The sequence below is a fragment of the Colias eurytheme genome, chromosome 3 (assembly GCF_061535395.1).
Source record: "Colias eurytheme isolate Ceu_HAF_F1 chromosome 3, ilColEury1 Martin Lab GWU primary, whole genome shotgun sequence".
Classification (NCBI taxonomy): domain Eukaryota; kingdom Metazoa; phylum Arthropoda; class Insecta; order Lepidoptera; family Pieridae; genus Colias; species Colias eurytheme.
In genome coordinates, this window is record NC_142982.1 from 9591803 (window position 1) to 9613393 (window position 21591).

At 31.0% G+C, this 21591-nt stretch overlaps 3 protein-coding genes across 3 annotated transcripts; 2 read left to right on the forward strand and 1 right to left on the reverse strand.

Moving 5' to 3' along the window:
• Window positions 1-2189: 2189 nt before the first annotated feature.
• Window positions 2190-7246, forward strand: LOC149909893 (protein takeout-like). Its single transcript, XM_090118253.1, has 6 exons — window positions 2190-2274; window positions 4109-4251; window positions 5076-5170; window positions 5761-5894; window positions 6391-6540; window positions 7074-7246. Exons 1-6 carry the CDS (start codon window positions 2211-2213, stop codon window positions 7226-7228), a joined length of 741 nt encoding a protein of 246 aa, XP_089974379.1. The 5' UTR covers window positions 2190-2210; the 3' UTR covers window positions 7229-7246.
• Window positions 7247-10491: 3245 nt separating this feature from the next.
• Window positions 10492-21372, forward strand: LOC149909894 (protein takeout-like). Its single transcript, XM_090120031.1, has 5 exons — window positions 10492-10661; window positions 12467-12558; window positions 18068-18216; window positions 18736-18869; window positions 20348-21372. The coding sequence occupies exons 1-5, from the start codon at window positions 10607-10609 to the stop codon at window positions 20644-20646; spliced, it is 729 nt and encodes a 242-aa protein (XP_089976157.1). The 5' UTR covers window positions 10492-10606; the 3' UTR covers window positions 20647-21372.
• Window positions 12898-15252, reverse strand: LOC149909895 (uncharacterized). The gene is made up of 2 exons (XM_090120032.1): window positions 14447-15252; window positions 12898-14367 (listed from the first exon to the last, which is right to left on the reverse strand). Exons 1-2 carry the CDS (start codon window positions 14495-14497, stop codon window positions 13105-13107), a joined length of 1314 nt encoding a protein of 437 aa, XP_089976158.1. The 5' UTR covers window positions 14498-15252; the 3' UTR covers window positions 12898-13104.
• Window positions 21373-21591: the final 219 nt, after the last annotated feature.

Consider the following 21591-nt stretch of genomic DNA (forward strand, 5'->3'; position numbering starts at 1 on the left):
TAAAAAGTAAAATGAAGGTAGGTATGTGTAATTAAAATTTATAAAATACTAAACTAACATAGCTAAAATACTAACTGACATAGTGGACTTCGCACAGCCTCGTGAATTTTGAATATGTATGATTTGTTTGTATTTTTCCGATATTATAATAGTTATTAGAACCGGAGATTATAAACTTTGGACAACCCTTCTTGGCATAGTTTGTTGTACGTCATCTCATGTGAAAAATACTTCACATTACTAGCAATTATTTGCGAGTGATTTGAATTGACCTATCTATTAACATGGCGAAGAAGACCTGCATTGATATTTTTTGGAAGAAACATTTGGAGGTAATCTGGCCAAACAACTTGAATATGTTCCAAAGGAAAATAAGGAAGGTATTTTGTAGGTATACCTCTTGTAAAATGTCTAGAATTAGCTCCAAAGTTTCCTTCTAGTTGAATTAATTATTAAAACTTTGTACTAAATTATGACGCTAATTAAATTTTTAATATATAAAAATTCAAAGAATCAAGGAAAAATGCACTTAATGGCTTCTATGTTGTTTAAGGTCATACTGAAAAAAATGGTGGATTAATATTATAGAGATAATTTTAAGGATTTACGTATAGTCAACTGAAATAAACAATATATTCTATGATTTACCGAAGTTGAAGACTGAGATATACTTTTATCATAAAAAAGGAAGCTTAAAAAGCTCTAAAATATAATATATTATATACCACCTTACACTATAAATTGAATTTGGAGTTAATTACAATATGCCTAAACAATGTTTAGAGGTAAAAAAATGTAATCATATCATTGAATAGAAAAAAAAGATATTTGCATTAAAATAGTTATGAATTTATGAATATAATACATATATAATATATTTCCTACACAAGTAAATTTACGTAAAAAATGTTTAAAATATGTATTTCATGGTTATAAGATTGATGCTTTTTATATTTCAGTAATTATTACATTTAATTTACACATCCGTCTTGTGACGTCATAAAACGTAAATCTAGCATAGATTTTAATTAAGATTAATAACAAATAATAATTGGTTTGGTTAAATAGTCAATAAATTTATTATAATTTTTCTTAGAAATGTGTACAGCTGTTTATAGCGATCATAATTTGATAAATATCTGCTAAGATTAATACTGGATAATAGAAAAAATATTGTACCTAGGTAGAAGGAAAAAAAAAACAATTCAAATCAATTATTATATCTTTTGTAAATACAAATTTTATCGTGTGTCTCGTGGAATACATAAAAAGCCATGGAGCAGGAGAGAATCAGAGTATATTTGATAAAAAAATTCATTGATCGTTGAATGATTTTTGGCGGGAATACTTTAGTAATAATAATACTTTAGTCTTCTGGGGCAGAGCTAGGGCGGCTATCAATGACTAACTACAAAACGCAACTTGTAAGTACTAGGAGAAAAATACAAAATTTTGGTAAAAAAAATTAAATCTTTCGCATTTGCCCTTGCCATCAGGATGCATTGCAATTAAATGCTTGAAAATGTCCAAAGTATTATAGTAAGGAAAATATCGTTCTATTTCAGGCATCCATGAAGGATCCTGTATTCTTACTTTTGATCACTATTCATCAAAATTTTGTTAAGTGAGGTTCTCCTCCAATGTATATTTTGGTCTAAATAACCCATGCCCTGTTGAAACACGTGCTACATATATATAAAACTGGATATATGAGTGTGTTATTTATAGAAAATAGAAGAAGATTACTTCTTCCATTGCTGGGAAATAATAAAAGTGAAGTAATAAAAGAAAAGCAGTCATTAGACATTTTCTTTTCGAAGTTATATATACATTTTACAATTTATATAGCACTTATCTCCATTCATACATTTCAGTCAGTCTTATCAAGATATTTTACTTACATTACGTGTACATGGCTTGAGATATTTTTTAATTCCACACCATAAGGATATTCCGGAATAAACTTCCCAAAGACAAAAAAATTACAATGTGGACATTTCGGCGTGATGATACAGCACCCTTTCACGGTATTTCCTCCTAATTATTTAAACAAACGAATCAAAAGGCATTCATTTGTCCCATTTTTTGTTGAACCGCGGATTTTAGCGTGATCGTCACCTTGATACTTAATTCTTCACGTCAGGTATATAATGTATCATACGGTATGAGGGATTATAGTTGGCAGTAGACAGTCAAGTCAATCATACACAATGTTTCGTGGTCTATTCTTGGTGTTTTATTGTTTAATCAACAATGTATTCTCGGTGCCTTTGCGTGAGTATTCTATATTATTTATAATATGAAATAAATTATTAGGATATCTGTAATAATTTACGATTTTAATAGTTTTATGGGAATTTTATGGGAGTCAGAGAGGAGAAATTTACTTAACATTTTAAATTTAAGAAATTAAAGTTATTATTATAATTATATGTATAAACATTTTTTAAAGAAATCTAATCATTCAACATCATCGAATAAGGAAGAAAAATATAAGAATCCTTTAAATTCTATGAAAAATGGCGGCTCATTGATATGCATAATGTGATGGTTTTATAAATACTGCCTGTGCAGTTTCACCCGTTGATAAAACTGAAATAGAAAAAAATAGAGATAAAGCCCTTTACTTTAAATATAGGGAAAGCTTACCATGTCACTATCTAGCTTCTAGCATAGTAGCTTTTATCTGGATATATTGATAGTCGAGTAAATAATTTCTAAGTATATTTATTATATTTTTATTATACTAAAAAGTTTTTGAGGCCAAATCCTTTGAATAGCATATTATTATAATATAAATAGCATTTAAAAATACGCAAATTCCACACAAACGCACTAACAGGCTACATGCATACATAATTTAATTATAAAAAAGATAATAATTAACAATTTTACATAATAGAGGTCAGAGTAGAAGAGTGCCTTCAATTTGATGTATTCCAGTGGAATAATAGCGATCTGTGCATGAGGCGACCTTCGGAATTGTTTAATTTATTATTTTATTAAAAAAAATAGAAAATTTAACTAAAGTGTATCATCTTCGTGATTAGAATAAATTTGTATAATGGTGCATTGCTAGATCAAGAACATTCTTTCGTGATCTTTGTAAAGGAAACTCGGATTCAATATTGTTCCGTATTAGTACACGGTATGGAATCTTTTCGAACTAATAACAACGAATGAATCCTCTAGCCTGTTTACACTAAAATAATTTTACATACTGGGGTTAGAATGAGCATTCGCTCGTTTGGTGTAAATGCACCGTAAGTGAAATATTGTTACATATAGAAAATTCGATGTGCTACGAAATTGTAGAGACTTTTATATTAATGAAAATGTCTGTCACCTTCAAAAATCAAATCCCTTTTGCATTAAAAATTTAAAAAGAAAAATATGTTTAAAGATGGGATTTTCTAATCAAAAATTCCCCTTGCTTATGAAAGAAAAGCGAAAGAAAATTAATACATATATCTTGCTTTCTCTACAACGGAAATCTACTCCGTATAATTGAAAGTACATATTTGTTATTATCACTTAATAATGTGTTTGGTATACAAATGCTTTATTATTCAGTCACAAGCGATCAGCTGTCACTGTGTGTGTAATTTTGTATTACGTGCAGAAAATGCAAGTATGCAAGAATCATTGATATTAACATTGAGAGAGATTATTAACAGAATGCACACGAAATTAACGATCTTGATGAATTCCTATTAAAAATTAAGTAAATATCAAAGTTTTTGTATTTTGTCCAAAACAACTAAAATTATACGTAAGACTAGCTTTTTGCCCGCAGCTTCGCCCGCGTAGTCAAAGTCAAACCCGCACCCAGTTCTCGTGTGATTTTCAGTATAAAAACTATCTGAATATTTTAATCTAATTTACCAAACTTTCGCATTTATAATGTTAGTAGGATGATGTGCTTCAATTTAGAATAATTTTACTGAACAGATATTTCTGCCCGATATGCGTTTTAATATCGTTTTCATGATAGGGCATCGAAAGATTGGTTTTAGAGATCGGATTGGTAAAAACCGTTTACTAACTACATTTAGTAATAAGTCTAAAATATCATTTATTTATTTCTAATAAAAATCTGTGTTTACAGCGGATTACATGAAAGTCTGTAAGCGTGACCAAAGCACCATCAATGAGTGTGTCAAGAATTCCATCGAGAGCCTTCGCCCGAACCTCATAGCTGGTATCCCGGAGATCAATGTGCCCAGTATCGAACCGTTTTACATTACTGAGGTAAGACTTAATAAATAAAACTATTAATACGAATGTTAAAATTTCAACCTGTAACATTGATGATTCAAGTGTATCTTTTAGTTAAAAAGATATAGTAGATATTTAAAAAAAATATACGCACCAAATTGAGAACCTCCTCATTTTTTTGAAGTCGGTTGAAAAAAATCGATCATTACTGAGTCATAAATCTTGCTCGATTTTAACGTTAAACTACCTACGGGGTTGAAAATTGACTGACTAGAAATTCAATATACGTTATATATTATGTTTTTAATGAAACTTCTAAACTTCTTATATAAGTAAAATCCGGGCAGACTATAACACATAAATGCTCGATTTTACGCATTGTTTAAGATGGTTAATTACTATAAAAAATTGTACCTTTTTGAGGAAAACGAATATAAGCCAAAGTAGACATTTTTTGCTCGTTATTCTTTTAAACCAGCTGTGAAATGAAACTAAGTTTTATTTAAAAAATGCAATTATAATGTTAATGAAATATGTTTTTTTGTATGTAGAGCAAAGTTTATTATCAACGTCATTCTCATGTTTTATCTTAATAAAATCTTAATATCAGGTAAATCTTACATATGATTAAATTTTTTGTAATAGATAATAAGAAGTTAAAAGGATATTAATTCAGTTTTTTACTTATCACGATTTATTAAGTTAAATTTTATTCACGATTTATTTTTAAACTAACGATAATTACGTGCATAAATTCGACTCTTGTTTTTTTTTAAATGAGAACTTAACATGAAGATAAAATTAGGTTAGTAGGTGTGTATGTTATTATTTATGTATTTATATTTTTATAATTTTAGGTGGTTGCCATAAATGGTGAATTGGCTCCACTGAAGGCTTCCGCAACAAATGTCAAAGTTTCAGGCGCCGGAAATTTCTCTATTAAGAGCTTGGAGTAAGTACAAACATTCTATCATCATAATGGAAACATAATTAATAATTGTATATAATTCCATACTGAGTCACTGGTTAAATCATAAAAATATACAATTTGTATTGGCATTGCCTTAACAATAAATAAAAAGCACGAATGTGATATGATATGATAGGCGCATAGCGCGCACTTAAATTTGTAGAGACAGCTTTGCTTCTCTATTTATTTAGGAGTCTTAAATGTAAATCTTTAACAATACTTTAAACATCATATACATACATTAAATTGACGGAATAATTACTTTTAAAAAAATATTATCTCTTTATGGGGCATAATTTCCCATTTTAATTTGATCTGACCAGGAAAAGTGTTTACGACTTTCTTTAATTACTAGGTTCAGTCCTGTAAACAAACGTTTATGAAAGCCATATTACACTACGTTTTCCAAATGCTGTAGGCTGTATGCTAAGGTTTAATTCAAACACACTCTACTTTCTCCTTCAACAATCTTTAAAGCATCTCTTAATTAGCCTGACTGCTCTTGCTACAATCCTCTGGCATAACATTATTACACTTAATTTACCAAATATAACACTAGTATTGTTTTTCAGCCTTGACTTGGAAACATACACGATTCGTGCCCGTGTCCGCTTCCCCCTGCTTCACTTGGAGGGCAACTACAAGATGGACACCCAGATCCTCGTAGTACCACTCAAAGGAGAGGGAAATGTTTACGCTGATGCAGGTAATTGCTTTTACTTTTTTTTCATCTATCGTATAAAGGTTAAATAACATTTAATTAATACTGTTTATTAAATGTTCTGTAAAGGTTAGACTTAATATATTTAGGCCAGCTGATAATGTCTCTGATAGTCTATAAATATTCTAAACAGAACATATCACGAAGTTGTGAAATCATCTTGTATTGTAATTTTTTTACAAATATGTTTCTGAATTTCATATTGTGTATTTCTGAATAACATTCAGGTATTGTATGAAAATAGATTTCTTTAAATGTTTGATCACTTAACACATAATTGAGATTATAACATTAAGCGTTCAACGATTTGGTAGAAATCTCATTTCATTTCTTTTCTTCTCTTTTTTTCATTTCTTTCAGTTCTTACAAAGTTTAATTTTCCTGTAAGTATGTACTTATAGGAAAATTAAACTTTGTAAATTGTATTAAATTTTGAAATAAAGTTGTAATATACATATATTAACAAAACGACTATTTTCAGTGAAATGCGACGCAGATATCGAACTAAAGAGCAAGATTTACAATCGCGATGGAAAGCAACACATCAAATTCACGAGTTTGAACGTTAAGTTGAGCCTTAAGGACTATAAAATTCGTCTCACTGGACTCTTTAATGGAGACAAAGCGCTGGGTAAGTCAATAAGAAAATTTTGATAATTATCGGTTTTGATATAACTCTTTAATTGAACTATATCTTCTACTATAAAATATACGCCATAAGCTTGTGAGTTGTACCAACAATTTATACGAAGTGTTTTATTAGATTTCGTCAAAACAGCTAGTGTGTTGTCACCTTCTAAAAAATTTACTTCAATCGATTTAAAAAATAAACTGAATTTCCCGTAAATTATTTTAATATTTTTTGACGACTGACGCTATTCTATATTTTCTATATTATAAAGGTTTTGTAACCCTCAAAGTGTGTTTAGTAAACAGATAAGGTTGCTTTAAGAATTTTAAGATATAAAAGACTTTTACGGATTTTAAACATGATTCATCCATTATTCTATATTTTATCCCGACGATTCTTTAGTATTCGCGGGAATACACCACTCTTGAAAATCCGTCTAAAAGGCTTTAATTTCTAAATGTGAACAACATAAAATGTAAACTTGCATAAAATGAAACACAAGAAATTGATATAATTTTATTATAATTAAACAGAGGAAGCTACAAACGAAGCGATCAACCAGAACCGTGCAGAATTCTTAGAAGCAATGAAACCATACCTCGAGAAGACGGTCGCCAAAGTGTTGTTGGATTCCGCCAATAAGATCGTCCACCCCTTGCCTTTAGAAGACTTGTTCCCTATGCCTTGAATAAATGTTAATTAAATATATCAGTGTTTCTTTTCGTATGTGATTTTACCTTATTCAAGTATTTATTTAGGTCTGATAGATAATTGTAAGGATTTGCTAATGCTTCAATGAAAAAAAAAATTAATGCTCTGCGCTTTATTTTCGTGCGAAACTGGTACCACACTGGTAGCTTCATTCCTACTCTTTTTATCTTACATTTTTAATAGAAAATACTACAACTTGAAGGATGTAAAAGGAATTTGTTCCTCTATAAGACTTAATCTAGATTATTAAATACAATGAAATCTGTTCAGCTGTTCCGATTTTCAGAAAGTGCGCAAACAAACATACATAGAAATAGAAACACATACACGACACGAAAAAAATAATTCGCACTGCTTAGCACACAGAAGAAAAGTGATGGTCAACAATTGCATACATTCCTACATGAACCTTGATAACATTTTCTAATTACTCGATAGCGGATTTGTACCAAGCATCCTACGACCCTTCCGTTGGCTCAGCGGACGCGGTAATCACAGTGCCGGTTAAGAAACGTTATGTTTTAAAACATTTAATAATAGTGCTATAAGTTATCCTTACATCGGGGGAAGTTCTGAGAAATATGACTCCCTTTTTACGAAATAGAGCTATTTCGTAAACTATTTAACGCTTTGTATATGGTGTTTTAACTGTGATAAAATCTATATTCTATAGGTACTCAAATCAGTACTTATTGTTCTTACTTAGTGTAGACAGCGAGGTAGAAAGGAAAGGTTATATTTAGAACCTCATTATAGTATCTACTATAATATTACCATTTTTAACTTATCGAAATCGAATCTCGATAATGATGTAATTATCAGTGAAATTAATACCTACAACAAAACAAAAAACATCATTACAAATTTTATCCAGTTCTGCAAATCATACATAGAGTATCCAATTTCCACAATTTTCATCCAAAACACATAAGTCACACACAAATCCCTACAATAGAAATGAGTCGTGTTACAGCGATTGCGAAAATGCATCTTCACGGTATTAGTTAGGAGCACGGTGGCTCGCCTTGACCAGCTTGCGTCATGTGGGGGAAACGAAATTAATGTCATATAGATTGTCTAATCTAAAAATGAACGCCCCTCCACTGTGTTTACGCTCACATTCAAAGTACGTGTATAGACGCAATACACACAAATTGGTCTGCCTCATTGGTCGTTCAGTCCTCCAGTCCCGTCCATGCCCGAACGACAGGACCAGTTGGCCAACTAGTGTATAAATGACGCGATGCACGACAAGACGGACGTGTCATTCCGTACATAGCGCGCTCTCCCCGCCATACAATGCTAGGCACCTGAACTGATCGCCCGATTAGTTGACAAATCAGTGCGCGAGTGTCAAAGTTTGCAGTAGAATCGACGCGCGCACACATATAAAGTGGTTCAATAATTATTTGTCCTCACACATTGAAACAATTAAGTTTAGTGGAGGGGCGTTCATTTTTAGATTAGACAATCTCTACCCATATCCCGGTATTGGTGAAAGGAATGCATTAATAACACTCAAACTGTGACTATAGCTTGGGGAAAATTGTAAAGGACAGTTTTTGTTTTAGCAATCAATTGGAAAATCTACTCTACGACGACGATAATAATGTATTGTTTAAAAGATTTAGATGGTGCTAATGTCCACAGATTCGGTAAATAGAAACTATCTGCACCTTTTCCGATGAAGCGGCTTTTGTATATGTTTTAGAATATTATATTTTTACATCCAGAGTTCTAAATTATCAAGTTCATCACTTACTAATTTAACTATTAGGCAATGCAAATTTGGAATTTGTTACTTATGCTCTTTTTCTGTATTGGTTTTCTTTATTGGTATACACTTAAGCGTCTCCTAGTATAAAGGATTTTACTTGGGATTGTAGAATAAATGACAATATATGATTGCAATTTTACTATTACAATGGTTGCCTAACTTTCAATCCTCTAAATATGAACACAGAGCTGATTAATTGGTGTTATTTCGAGATAAAAATATTACTTGCTTTGAAATCCGTGTTGGTAAATTATAGGCAATGGTATAGCCATATAATATTACGAGCAATTGGGAAATTGTAGCCCAGATATTGTATGCTAGATTTGTAGTTTGGTTGTATGAATATTATTATTAGTGTACTATATGTTTTAATTTCAGAATAAATATATCACTTCAAATATGTTTATTCCTGTGTATCACACAAGAGACACGGATTAAGGTAAAATAATTCAAACTTACATTCCTGGGTAAGTTGCAGATTTAGGTACAAGTTATTGATCGTTTATAAAATTGTAAGAATCTGCTAAATTTGGTGTGTTTCTTTTACAAATCTTCTATTCTAGAATTCAATAAAATTTTGGGAAATATCAGCTAGTGATTTAACAAAATTGCATTTTTAACATGAAAGGAACTAGGTCGAATTTACGAGTATGCAAATTGTGCGGGCAAGCCTAAGTGCGTACTATGCATAGGTATTGCACCATTTGTTGGTACTATCATTTTGTCACATTTTTGTATAACAAGTAAAATACGTGTTCGTACGTAAATCTTCTATAATAAATACATTTTTTAATCGTATGTTTAACTTGTTTGTAAGCTGGAAGTTTTAGATCAAATATGAGTAAAATACTTAGGGTGTTACACATCGTGAGTAAGGGATTCTTCTGAATAGGTGATCCTGAAACCAATTGCTTTTAAAGTGAAACCTGAGTACAAAATATAAGTTCATAGTGAGTAAAGCCCTTTTTTTCAATGTTATCAGTGCTGCAGACTCCATATAACGTACCTAATAGGTTAATAGAGAGTGTCGAATATGGCATAATACTGATTTGAGTAATTTGTACTTATTATAGATATGTATCTACTTACGTGCTAATCATGGATTTCGGGAAGCGCGTTCATCCAATGACTCATAATCGTTAAATTAATAACTATCTAACAGCTAACTAATAAAACGTATAAAGTGCTCTACATTCCACCACTAGGGAATTGATACTAAACTTAAAATAAATTTAAAAGGATGCAGTCCTTGACTTGACTGCTTAATTGGAGCCCTCTTACTCCACAAATATGCATAATGGAAAACATCGGAAAATTAGCCAACAGGTCTCGTGCTAAAACGGATGCCGGGATCAGACAGCTTCCACCTTGTAATAGGAAACTTGCGTCTCGCTCGATCACCTAGCATTAGAGGGGGATGATCGATGTTTTTCGATCTGGTCAGGTGGTGGACGTTCACATGTCCTCAGCAAGTAGACCGCTCAGTGCCGGAGCGAGCATCGGGCCGGCCGGTCGAACCCACGGCATTGCCACATAAATGTTTAGTTTACGAAAGAGTTTCTTGTGCAAGATAACGAAATGTTGACTATCGCTCCGTTCCTGTTTGCTCTGCACTTTGCGGGTGCTGAAATACGTAAGTATGCATGTTGTTAATAGAAGGGCGGGCTGTGTAGCGCCTTTTTGTTGTTTGAGTTGCACTTTTAAGGGGGTCACAAAATAAAAGTAAATAAGGCATAATATTTTATGCACACATTTGATTTCATATATATTTAGCTCATTTGAACATTCTAAAAATTTTGCGAGATTAGTAAAGCGCAACCTATAATGATAAGTCAGGCTTAAAAAGTATCGAGTCTATATAAAATGTCTTTCACCAATAGAAATCTATGTTATTTACTTTATATTATGCAAATAGAGTAACGGACTTCTTAAACGAAGTCGCATAAAAATTAGTTTATGTCAATGTGAGAAAGTTTATAGCTGTTTCTGAGATTACCCGTTACAAACAGATAGAGAGACAAAAAACATTTTCTCTAATATGCATTAACTTGACTGTTATTATGTATTATGTAGGTATAAACATTTAGTTGAATTATTATTTACACGTAATATAAGAAATTTATTTTTCAAATCCATCCTGATTATCAGGTAAATAAAAAAAAGCAAAGCGATTTATAAACACAGGACGTCTGATATAAATATTAAAATAACATATTTGTATTATGTGTTTTTATGTAGCTATGCAGGTTATGTTTTGCCCTAGAACCAATAGGTCTTTCGAATAAAAGTAATAGCAATAAAGAGTTATTATTAATTATCTGCATATTAAATGTGATTTAAATATGCTGCAAATTATTTTATAATATCAATTAAATTGAAAATAATATTGAGGCATGCTTTTGGCTAATAGGATCAGACATAAATCTATTTTTGGGATGAAATAGATGGATCAAACTTAATTGTACTAAAAAAATGTTCGAAATAGTTCATACAAGTATGTTTTATTTTGACTAATTGGCACGAAACAAGTCCAATGATAAACTATCGACTGATAATGTTGAAACTGCATGTCAACACTCTGTGGTCTTTATTGCGAGATTTTAAGTACAATTATTTTTGAGTATAAGACATAGGTACGAGCATGGTACGAGTTAAAAGTATTAGGTAATTTTAAGTATGATGGAACGTTCATTATAGTTTTTTAGTAAATCAGTTCATATATTTTAAAAATACGTTTTATGATAATTCCTATAGACGCTAAAATACAGACAAATATAAGTAAAAAGTAGCTTAAATCACTTCGGATAAGTTTTCGAAATGGTGAAAAATTATTATTGTTGTAGAAATTATTGTGAATATTCATTGCCAATAACAAGAAGCTTACCTAGATTACAATTTAAGGTTTTTAAAATAAGGTTGCGTTTTATATTCCTTAATTGTCCCCCTAATAATTTTTAACATAATAATATCATTGTTTTATATTCATCGTAGTATTGATAATATTTCAATGAACCAATAAGCCCTAATATTGGGAACAAAATTTTCCTACCTATCGGTAACGGGTTATCTATAATCATTTCTAGGTGACTCTTATTATTAAAAAATGAAGGTCCATATTTCATGCTCTTAAATTAATAATTTGCCTCTGGTATAGTGGTTAATTCATATATATTTCGAGTTCCTAGGAGATTCGATTGCCAGTGGCGTTAAATTAGCTAGAGATTGCTAAAGCTGACTGTACCATTACAAAGACTGTTTTGTGAAAAATAGTTTGTATGACATGAAATTAAATATTACTTAAAGGGTTGAAAAATCTTCTAGTTTTAGTAACAAGCTTAAAAAAAATATATATATATATATATATATATATATATATATATATATATATATATATATATATATACATATATACTTATAATATATTTTTTCTTATTATAGCTCCATACATCAAAATATGTCATCGAGATGACCCCAACGTGGACAAATGCATCATGAACTCCATAGAGGAGCTTAGACCTAAGCTTATCAAGGTAATTATTGTTTATAAAGGTAAATACGAAAAATATCAACAAATTCGAAATAGATAAATCGTTACATCTCAATAAAGACAACGTAATAATATTTTTGTGCAAAAAGCTTTTATGAAAGTTTAGATTATGTTTTTTTCGTATCCATTCCATGTATTCTTAGGTCAAAAATATATTAAAATTAAATACTATAAAATTTAATATTTTATTTAGATCAGGAAAAAAAATAAAAAGTATGTATAATGTTTTTATTTGTTTTTTTAAAACCTGTTTAATTAATGGGTTACTGTTTGTAACAGCTAAAGCTACAGCTCTTCAAAAATTGATATGATAATATTTATTTACACCTTTTTGCTACTAATTAATTAGTTAATTATCTATGACACATATTGAATATGAACCGAATATCACACCAAAGCATTTAATATGTAAATTGAGATATTAAAATGAATTATAATACCTCAATTGTACAAATTATATATTGATTTATAAACATTGTCATCCGCTTTTGGTGGTATTGGTCTTAATAACCGAAGGATGTTTAAATAGTTATTCCTTTTTTTTATCATCTTTATCATCCTTCTTATCCTTATTGTCTTCGTCTGATTTATCTTCGCCGGAATCTTTAGTTTTCGGATCTTTCTTATCTTCACCAGAATCTGGTTCGCTAGAATCATCTGGTTTCTTCGATTCCTTAGAATCTTCTTCGTCGGAATCTTTTGGTTTCCGATCTTTCTTATCTTCACCAGAATCTGGTTCACTAGAATCTTCTGGTTTCTTCGATTCCTTAGAATCTTTGTCGTCGGAATCTTTTGGTTTCCGATCTTTCTTATCTTCACCAGAATCTGGTTCGCTAGAATCTTCTGGTTTCTTCGATTCCTTAGAATCTTCTTCGTCGGAATCTTTTGGGTCCTTTTTTTTGTTTGGTTTGCCTGAATTCTTAGGCTTGCTATCTTTCGCTGGTTTATCCGAGTCTTCTTCACTGGAGTTCTTTGAGTCTTCGTCCGATGATGGTTCTTCATCTGATGACGGCTTTGCGTCTTTGTCTTTCTTGTTTTTTTTCCCTTTATCTGATTCCTCTGAGGAGTTATCATCATCTTTTTTGTCTGGTTTATCGTTCTTTGGTTCGTCTTCATCTTCTTCACTACTTGAACTACTGCTCTCGGAACTTTTGTTTGGTTTTCCAGCTGAAGCTGATGCTTTTGGTGTCCCATTTGGAGGAGCACTAGCTTGAGCACTTGGGACGTTTTTAGGATCACTAGAAGCTGCAGAGGCTGCCGCAGATGAATTTGATTGTGAGTTATCTGCGATGAATATGTCTTCGGTCTTCTTCTTACTTCCATCAGGAGCAGTATCTTCGCTTGTGAAATCAGCTACAATTTCTGAATTCGAAGTTGATGTAGATGCCGCTGCAGCAGCGCTGTTATTTGTTCCATTTGCTTCAGCTTTACTGTCACTAGTTGCAGAAGACGAACCTTGAATAACAACTAGAGTTCCCTTCTTAGTTGGTGATGTTGTACTAGGCTTTGTGATTTGCACTGTTTTCGATTTAGAGCCAGCGACATCAATAATAATATTAGTTCTAGAACCAGGTAGAGAAGTAGGCGCTTTATTTTCATTTCTATTACACCGACTACAACCCGATTTCTGGCATGTGTAGCATTCTCCAAAAGGATTCCTTCCAGAACCGAACGGATTCGGCACGAATTGCACAGGATTTGTTGTAGGCGGATATTTTACGTTTACATTAGTGCGTTGTGGAATTCTAACTTCTATAACTGTATTTTTCCGATTGCAGACACCGGCATCGCACTAGAAAAAATATATAATGACAATAAGATATGTTTTTAAAATTATTTTAAATGTTTTTGTTGTTGTTGTTCTATCTTACCTGCGCAATAATAAATAGGACAGCGTAAAGGACTATCCGATAGTGCTCCATATTGCTCTGTTTTGAAATAATTACAAAATAGGTGGCTTATATACTGGGCTATTTACTGATAGGAGAGCATAATTGTTCGTCATACTTTGTTAGTTTTTTTTATCAAACAAACAATAAGCACGTACGTTTTGCGTATTTATTATGGATACTTGGAGATATCGTCTGTCAGGTGTAGAAAAATTAATACATAATGTTCCATATCCAGCCATTCATGACGACAGTAGGTCAACAATGTAATAAACACGTTCTGGTTAAACGATTGCGGTTTCAAATTAAAGTACTCATTTCATACTATGGTTAAATATAGTATAAATATTTACTGCGACATTCATATTTCATCTAAAGACTGTTGGAAAAATATAAGTTTAATAATTTAAGTTTATCTTTAAGTTTTACCTTCGATTTATTTCATTAACATTATAATGTTCATATTACTTTGTTTGAACTAATATAAAACATAAAAAGAAACTTCAAAAGTAACTTAAAGTTAACTTAACATTCTATAAAATTAAATAATAATGATATAATTAAAACAAAGGAAAGGCACGTGCATATTTACGACCTAGTATAATACATTCATTGAGCAATTCAAAACGGAAAATGTCTATCGTCATATTTGCGGCCAACGCTATTATGAACTGTTGCATAACATCGATTATCGAATAAAATTGGATTTCGTTGCGTTAATTGTTATAATAGGATATCCCTTAATTTATGCAATTTCATTTGTTTTCAAAGATTTTTGTAGTCAGTGGTTCTAAAGTGAAAAAATGCACTATGGTTAATCTGTATACAGGGTGTAATCGTTAAGTGTGCACAAGCGATTATTCCGTAACTATTGCAGATATCAAAAAACTTTAAACTGATATCGAAAGTACTTAACCTAATGAATAAAATGGCCATAATAAATTTTTAAAAATAAAACGAGAAATAACCAAAAATGTTACATTAAACGCTCCCATACAATTTATTTCCCATACATTTTGTATTCATAGTAGATTTTCGAAGTGACGTCCTTATTGTGCAATACAATGAGGAGGTCTATTTACAGTTTCTAAATGAACTTCCCTCCAAATTTGCGAAGTAATTAAAGCAGAAAACCAAAAAAACAAAAAAAAAAGCTAATATCTCTCATATTAAATGTATAGGTTGATCCAAAAGTAATGATAATTGGGTATTTCCTGTGCACATAAAAATATAAAATAAATGTTTTATGCTTGCTCATGTAGTCACTAAGTTATCACAAAAAAATTATATCTACAGGCCACGTTTCCAAGTATTAACATTAATTTTAATGTGAACAGTGCGAGCCAGAATGTTTCCCGACGAAAAGAAGACACAACGATTCGACATTTAGAGGGTGAATTTCTAAATTTTTAATGAGATCAGGATAATTTTTTGTCACGATTTGTGACCATGGGCGTTACCTGGGTTCACCATGTTTATGCTGAAACCAAAAAACAATCAATGGCCTGGATGCGAGCTTCCAAAGTGACGGTGAAGATTTTCAAAGTGAAAATTAGTGGGATAGATTAAAGCCGTAGTTTTTTGGGACGCTGAAGAAATGTGAAATATTTTAAGAAGGTAGCCACTACTACACAGGGCTCTTACTACACAGACCAAATTAAAAGATTGCGGGTAGGTTAGTAAGAAAAAAAGACATGGCAAACTTCGGTCTTGAATGTTGGTTCACCAAGACAACGCACCAGATCACAAAGCGTCAGTTGCGATGGCTGCCAATCAACAATCGGCATTGAAAATGCTTGAACACCCACCCTGTTTGTAAGATCTAGCTCCTAGTTAATTCTATCTCTTACCTCGGCACAAGAAACACCGTCGATACAAGAAATTTTAAGACGACAGCGAAGTGATGGCCGATTTTGAGGGGTTTTTGTAGATAAAGTCAAAGTTTTTTTTTTCTAAGTTAAGGAAAAAAAATATCGAAGTATATTATCTAGTTAGAAGACTATCTAGAGAAATACATAATTATTATAACTGTAATGACCTTGTTTAATATTGATTATCATTACTTTTGGATCAACCCATGTAGGTACATGGGATATTCATATCTCATACTAAATGTATGGGAGGGTTTAAAGTTAATTTTTTAGATATTTCTCGTATTATTTTTAAAAATTTGTTATGGCCATTTTACTCATTAGGTTAAGTACTTTCGATATCAGTTTAAAGTTTTTTGATATCTGTAATAGTTACGGAATAATCGCCTGTGCACACTTAACGATTACACCCTGTATATGTATCTATTATTATTCTTTAGGTGTGTATGGTTTTGTGTATTCAGGATTCCAGTAAGATTTAGATTTACAATTCGAACGCCAGCGAAGCCGTGGGCAATAGCGTAATAATTATTATAAAGTAAAAAAAAAAACATATTTTAGGGTGCACTCACACACATCAGTCACCGTCAAGTCACCGATGACTGATCGGTGACGGTTTGTGTACGTATCCACAAACACCAGTCACCGTCATGTTGTCCGTCAGTCACGTCGCCGGTTTGACTGAATCATTGAACACATACATCAGGTTAGTCAGTGATTAGACGTGTGTCACGCTAGAGAACATGTAGCAATTGACGGTAGCACGACGCTGACTGAACTGAGACGTGACGGCACCGGGTGAGTGGGGATAAAAGTATGGTACATGTATGGAAAGATTATTTGACGTGCCTGACCGGGGACGTCACTGATAGATTTCGTGCCGGCGACTGTCGTGTGGGAACAGAGTCATACTAGAACTATTGATACATATTTTTTTTTAATCCTGTCCGGTGACGTGCCGTGACGGTGACTGATGTGTGTGAGTGCACCCTTATTCAGAGACAATAATTGTATTATACGGATATTCAAACATATTTTTATCTTAGGTATACCATAGCTACAATGTATGAACCTTTGTTTCAAATATTTTCACGCTTTCAGTTAAATCGCTTCAATAGTTTGGATTAAATAATAATTGGGTGTAGATTGGAAAGTATGTCATTGTCAGCACAATTTCATAACGGTCAAGTGTGTCAAGCAAACGCGAAAGATTAAGATTCGCTTAACATTTGTTTAATAAACATATTTCTACGTGAACTTAGCATATATTTATTTATTATTATTTTATGGTTATTATTTAAATAAATTAACCGCAATGATGTGCAAATAAGTCTTAAATGAACATAGAATTTAATTGATTTATAGATGTTGTCGTTAAGAAATTGAATGCGGTTGTGAATAACGATTTGACGTATTTAATCACTGTTTTGAAAAGATGTAATAGAATAGAATTCTACAGTTTAGTTATTGTCGCTTATTGTTGCTATTTATTTACCTTATTTATCTTAGAAATAACTTCCTACTCTACCTGTATTAAACTTCCTACACTTATAAGACGATTTTGTCGTATGGCATTCATTTTATGGTGTTTACCAATTATGGTGTTTGTATGAAATTTTATAAAGAACATAAAAATCTTTGCATAAATCTAATTTGATTCCATAATTATAAGTTTTTTTCTATGTGGATTATTAAAAACATGAAGAATAATGGCAAAAAATTTCAATTCTAGGGTATTCCCGAACTAGATGTACCAGGGATAGAGCCTTTAAGTCTTGGTCAGATTGCATTGGCAAGAGGACCCCAAGGTGCAAAGTTAACTGCTGTGGTCAATGACGTCAAAGTGAGGGGACCGAGCAACTTCAAAATTACTGAATTGAAGTGAGTATATTTTTATGTATATTGTTTGAAAGTTATGCCCTAAATAAAGCTGTATAGCGTTAATAAATTGGTGCAGAAAAGAATATGAAAGGGAATTGACCTCATTATTTGTATCTTAAGTTATTTATTCCTCTCAAAGATGTACTACAAAAAATCAGTTGCGTTCCAGTTCATTTTCTTAAGAATAAATGAGATATAGGTATTTAATAATTGCCAATATTGAATAAGCTTAACAAAAACTAAGTTTTTAACCTAGAAATCGAACCTATAAGGACTAGTGTAGCGCTAACCTAGATATTAATAATGTAATAGGTACCTTTTCTACGTTTTATCTAACTAATCACTAGGATTTATTTTTGTATTCTATATAAACTTTAAATGATATAACGCATATTACATGACTTTGACTTTGTATTTAGATAAATACAGTTTACAATGTTAGTTGTGTATAATTGTACACAGTTTTTCAGATAATTTTAAAACTGCACGTGTTCTGATCTTATGTTATTCAATTTCCAGGTCGGACCTGAACAAAAACAAGTTTGATTTCAAAATATTATTGCCCAAGTTGGAGTTCGCTGGGAAATATAAAATGGACATCCAAGTGTTGCTGCTTCGTCTTCAGGGAAGAGGAAATATTACGGGATCATTTAGTGAGTTTTGTTATTTTAATAGTCATGTTAGACTATCATTATGATATAACATCATTGTAGGAAATGCGGTATCATTTTTAAGATGTGTATTAGATGTTCATATGATTAGGAAGTTGGATATTTTCTTAAAAAAATATTGTAATAACCGCATTCAAGTATTTTTCTAATTGTTTTATGATTTAAATACATGAAATAATTAAAAAATAGGGAACATTGAAGTCACCTCCGAGTAGGATTAATTTTGTGTTATGATATAAATTGGATAAAGTGGGTAAAATAAAAATTAACCAATTTTTCACTAATTATTATGATTTCGAGCAACCGATTTGTGGAACCAACAATGAGCTGATAATTTTAAAAGCGTATTCGACAGAAGGCTTATGTTACCAAATTAATTGCAAACATATTATTTATGTTACGTCAACAATACAAGTAATTAACATACAGTACTTGTAATAGTTATTTAGTAATAAACGAAATCTGAATGCTCTGGGCAGTAATGATCATAGACACATTATACTATGTCAGAATGTGTGTTAACGAGTGTATAGTTATCAAGCTCATTTATTACATATACACCTCGTAATCTTGGGTTTTTATAATCTAATGCATTTGCATGTAGGCTAGAAGGTTTGTTCGGTAATGGTGTAAGACAACGTAATTATGAGAAATGCAAAATGTTTAATTATAGGGAAGAAATTTAACGTATTGTACTAGGGATTAAGTAGTTATTTAGGTAAATTAATAATTAAATTAAAAGTTTAAATGGATAAAAGAAGCGGTTTTTTACGTTATAAATTACTACCCCGATGTTGTAACTTAATAGAAGTCTTTAATGTTACGCATAAAACTACAATAAACCATCACTGTAATATTATAGGCATTTAAATTTTACATAAACTAGACAAATTTGCATCTTTTCCCACCATTATGATGATTCTATAAATCTCAGTGAATGGGTAAAATTTCAGTAATTTCTTTTGTTTTAACAAAAATAATTGCCCTGTTAAATTATTGAAACATTTTATGTACCATAAAGTATTTCCAATTACACTAAATTAATTTTTCAAGTTTTTATGTTTTCGTATCATAAGCAATATTGATCTAAAACTGAAGTCTTCATATAAATATTTTATACTTACGCTTTTTTATTGACCAAGAACTCTCTCGCTCTCTATATTAATTGATCGATAAAAATGATTATGTACCATGTTATGTACCAATTAATTCTTAAATGCACAGGAAGAGAATTAATTACTGACTTTACTATTGTAAATGGGGAAACGTTATAATATAATACTTGTATCGTAGTAGTCGTATAGGTAATCTTGATGGCCCTTGTAACCAATGATTAATCGTCTTCTACATTTGTACCGGAAACGAAAATTCTTCTGTATATTCCACTAAAAGAACTAAATCTAATATATCTAATATATTATAAAAATAAATAATATCTAATTAAAACACCATCATTACAGAGGACTACGCCTGCAACGTCACCATGCGTGGACACAAAGAAAAAAGGGGTGACGAAGAGTACCTAAAATTTGATCCAATGAAGGTCAAACTACGTGTAGGCGACTCTTCCATTTACCTCACAAATCTGTTCGACGGTGATCCCGTACTCGGACCAGCTACCAACAGGGTCATCAACGAAAACTCTCAAGTATTCCTCTCAGAAATCAGCCCAGTTATGGAGAAAAGTTTGGCAGATATATTCACGGAAATATCAAATAAAATTACATCCAAATTCACGTATAAGGAACTTTTCCCTTAAAGTTTAGGGTGTGGCTACACAGTGTAAAGCATAGTTAATTTTTCGTCTATAACTATTATTTCGTGTAAATTTATAATTCCGATTCATGTCATTTTGTAGTTTCATATTAATTTGTGACTTTAACATTAAATAATTTTGGCACGAATAAAAAATAAAAAGTCTTTAAAAACAAATATCACATGTGACTTTCTGAACTTTGATATCATATAACAAAAAGCTTATGGCGATATTTTAATACCTATTCATTTCATGAAAATATATGTAAATTAAAATTAAATCAGGTGGCACGCAAATTTGACTATTAGCTTTAACTTACTGGTAGCCACCATCATTTTAGTTAGTAGTTTTTTTGTGATAAATGTTTGAAAACGTGATTTTTAGTTGGTTATCTATTTTTTGTTGAACTTAATTCGTTTTCTTTTCAATAAAAATTTAGTTTGCACTATGGATGCATTGAAAGTAATGAGGCTGTTTGAAAATGAAGTAAGTATTTTTTGTAAACGTATGATTGATTATTAATTAGAGATTAATGATTTTTAAAGAAAATAACTGATTACAAATTATTTTTCAGTTATATAAATTACCAAATGTCTGTATATTATAAGATGGTGTTAGTTTTTTGTATTTAGAATTTAGTATTAGCTTGAATGATTGTAAATATATTTTATTAATGTTAAGGATCAATCGGTTTTTATATGTTTTTAATAAAATTTATGAATGAAATTATTTTTGAAGTAATTTTATTTATAGATATCTATGCTTATCCAATATTTGTGTCTTCACTATAATAATTTATAACCCCGAACATATGAAGAACTAATAAAATAATAGATACAGGTGAGATGAATATGTACATAATATTTAGTATTTACCCTACTTAATACCGTAAGTAAAAATGAGAAGTATTACGCGGAGTAATTTATGAAAATTATCTTAGTCCCGCCG